The 3,023-nt window shown below is 35.9% G+C and overlaps 1 protein-coding gene across 1 annotated transcript in view; it reads left to right on the top strand.

Annotated features, from left to right (window-relative positions):
• Window positions 1-781: 781 nt before the first annotated feature.
• Window positions 782-3,023, top strand: part of LOC108686821 (deformed epidermal autoregulatory factor 1) — a 39,012-nt gene continuing 36,770 nt past the window's right edge. Inside the window, exon 1 of the mRNA XM_018192303.1 lies at window positions 782-1,247. Coding sequence (XP_018047792.1) covers window positions 981-1,247 — 267 coding nt within the window. The 5' untranslated portion in view covers window positions 782-980. The remainder of the gene's footprint in view (window positions 1,248-3,023) is intronic.

The following is a 3,023-nucleotide window of genomic DNA, read 5'->3' as shown; positions in this document are numbered from 1 at the left end:
CTTCTAAATACAATGTTGTCCCATGACTATAATATTTTCAGAATAAACTCTAAGAAAAAATTCTTTCCGTGTAATTTGAATTACACGTAATTTTGCGATTCTTTCTTAACGTTCGGTAGCTTTGAAACATATATAGGCATATACAATACAAATCTACAGACCTTCTTTATACTTATATAGAGTACGTTCCGATATTCAATACCAGTGACGAAAATCTATAGCGCACGTAACATATACTATATAGTTTCAGCATTGGCAGTGAATGTCGGAACGCACCCAATAATACGCGTACGAACTAGTAACTTTCTATTAAATTATTTTAATTTCAACGATGCATTTAGACGTATACAATATGGTTAATTCATCATGTAGATACATAATATACATATTGAACTAGCTTAATACACCGTTTTTTTAATGTATCGAAATTAAGATAGAAAGATATTAGTTAGTACGCGTATCAATTAAACTCGATGTAAACTAGAACTATAGATATCCGTTTTTAACTGAAAAACAAAAATTTATTTATTTTTAATTTGCAATGCAACATATACTTAGGTTGCGTTTCAAATTTACTGCCAGTGCTAAAAATCTATAGTTTACGTCACGTACATTATATGTACAGATTTTCAGTACTGTCAGTCAATTATGGCACACTGTGCAACCATAATATGCATAAAAATATAACGGAAACATATACAGCGCAAGGAAAGATGATGCCTTTGAAGACTCTTGCTGTTTATAATAGAAGTAGCGTATGTAAGTATGTACATACGTCATTACGCAGCGTCCCACTAAGCGTGCGCCGATATCATTGCGCAAACGAACGAGGAACGCGAGCGAATCGTGCTCAGCGCTTGGTGACAAATCGGTGAGATATCGGCGCTACGGTGGCGACTGCACTAGGCAACTGTAGTAAGGAGTGCGAGAACTGACGAAGAGGCGCGGAGACGAGGCGAGACGAGACGAGAACAGCCGAAATGGAGGAGAGTCAAACATCGGAAAGTGTCGCCGTGCTACCGGACATGTCCGAACCGTTGACGAGCGAGACCGAGGAGGCGGCTACGCTGACGAGTGAGCACGAGGCACATCCTGTCGCGGTCACGGCGAGTGTCACTACGGTATCGGGTGTTCCGGGCGTACCCGGGGTCGGCGTACCAGTCTCTCTTCCTGTGGGCTCCATCATCGGCGTAGCAAACTCGACCAATGGCACGACTTTCAACGTCATCACCTCGGATCAACTGCAGGTGTGTCCATACGGCTCGAACGCAAGTACTTCTTGAGAATACTTGCGCGATTCTAAGGCCGGTATTCTTATTTTAAAACTATTTTAAATATCTTAATGCGACGCATCTCTGATTGGTTTATGATATTTTTAAATTGCACTCGAGACTCTTAAATATAAGAATCTCTCTCTCTCTCTCTCACGCGCGCGCGCGCATTTAAGTCCGATCTACATAGCACGCAGAACGAAAGTCGCAAAACTAGAAACTAACCTAACAAATGTATTTTAATAGGTTGCAGGGCGCAGGAACTTGGGTGTCTCCTTCAACTTATATTAACACATCTTTGTATCCTACAGTCTGCAATCTACTATAATCTGAAATACACATTCACTTACACCCTGCGACCTGTGTTGTGTATATTATCTGGCTTTAAAGTGGGTCCCATTTAACATTCGCAATATTTGCGAGTGTCATTTTACCCTTCTTGTCATCAAATATTAAACACAGATAAAATAATATACGTGGGGTTACTAATTGCATTAAGTAGAACGCACCTTATGAATATTGACTTAAGATGCGAGGAATTTAATCAGCGGATGTGACTTTCTTCTTTCCTGCTAAAGCCAGAATTCATAGTCGTTCCTCAAATCTCAAGTCTCATTCCAATCTCAGATTTCAAATCTCGAATCTGTAACCTAAATTTCAATACTAGTAGCTAATCATCAAATTCAATTCTTCATTACTTGTGACTGAGTGAAAAAATCATGGCGAGAAATAAAGTGTGGTGAAGTAGTATAATGGGCTGAAAATCAATTTAGAGATTTTTATGAAAGTGCGAGGTAAAAAATGCAAATATTTATATGTTTATAATACTTATAAGGTTAAGTAGATATTTTAGAGATACAATACTTATAATACTTATAATACGTATAAGGTTAAGTAGATCTTTTAGAGATACAAATAATGAATTTTGTAGAATTAAATTTCAATTTTGATTGAATGCATCATGAATAGGAATCTATTTAATGTTGCATTAAATAAAGATAGATTAAAATTTTTATGTGTTATATAATTTGAAAATTATTATCCTTTTTCGGATATAGCCATTTAGACATAGTACACAAATGTGAATCTATCTTGAAAAACTTGCTCGCAGTATTTCATAGTTTAAATTACGTTCATGTTGGCCTGCGATGAACCACTTTATTAGTGCAAGCTGGCAGTTTTGACTTAATTTTTCATCAACGATACGTTTGAAACAGACATGTCAGAAGTATTCAAGTTTTATTCGTATTTTCAAGGACTTTGATTCCTGCTAATATCTTGTTAAATATAGATTTCAGGTAAGTTGAATTTCTTCTGCGCGCGCGCGCGCGCGTGTGTATGTGTGTGTGTGTGTGTGTGTGTGTGTGTGTGTGTGTGTGTACAGAAAAAAAAATTCAACTATCTGAAATTCAACAAGTATAATATCAGCAGGAATCAGAATTCTTGAAGACACGAATAAGACTTATGATATGACATAATTCTGAGTATCATTGATGGAAAGTTAAGTCGAAACTGTCAACTTGCATTAATAAAATGATTAATTACAAGTCTACATGAACATAATTTAAGATAGAGAATACTGCGAGGAAGACTTGAAAGATAGGCCATTTGCCACATTTGCATCAAAATGTATTAAATGCTATAACTATATCTGAAAAAGTAATAATTTTCAAATTACATAATAACACATAAAAATTTTAATCTTCATTTAATGCAATGTTAAATAGATTTCTATTTACGATGTATTCAATT

Source organism: Atta colombica, unplaced genomic scaffold (genome assembly GCF_001594045.1).
Source record: "Atta colombica isolate Treedump-2 unplaced genomic scaffold, Acol1.0 scaffold190, whole genome shotgun sequence".
Lineage (NCBI taxonomy): Eukaryota > Metazoa > Arthropoda > Insecta > Hymenoptera > Formicidae > Atta > Atta colombica.
Note: the sequence above shows the minus strand (reverse complement) of the source record. Positions and strands in the feature narration are given on the sequence as shown.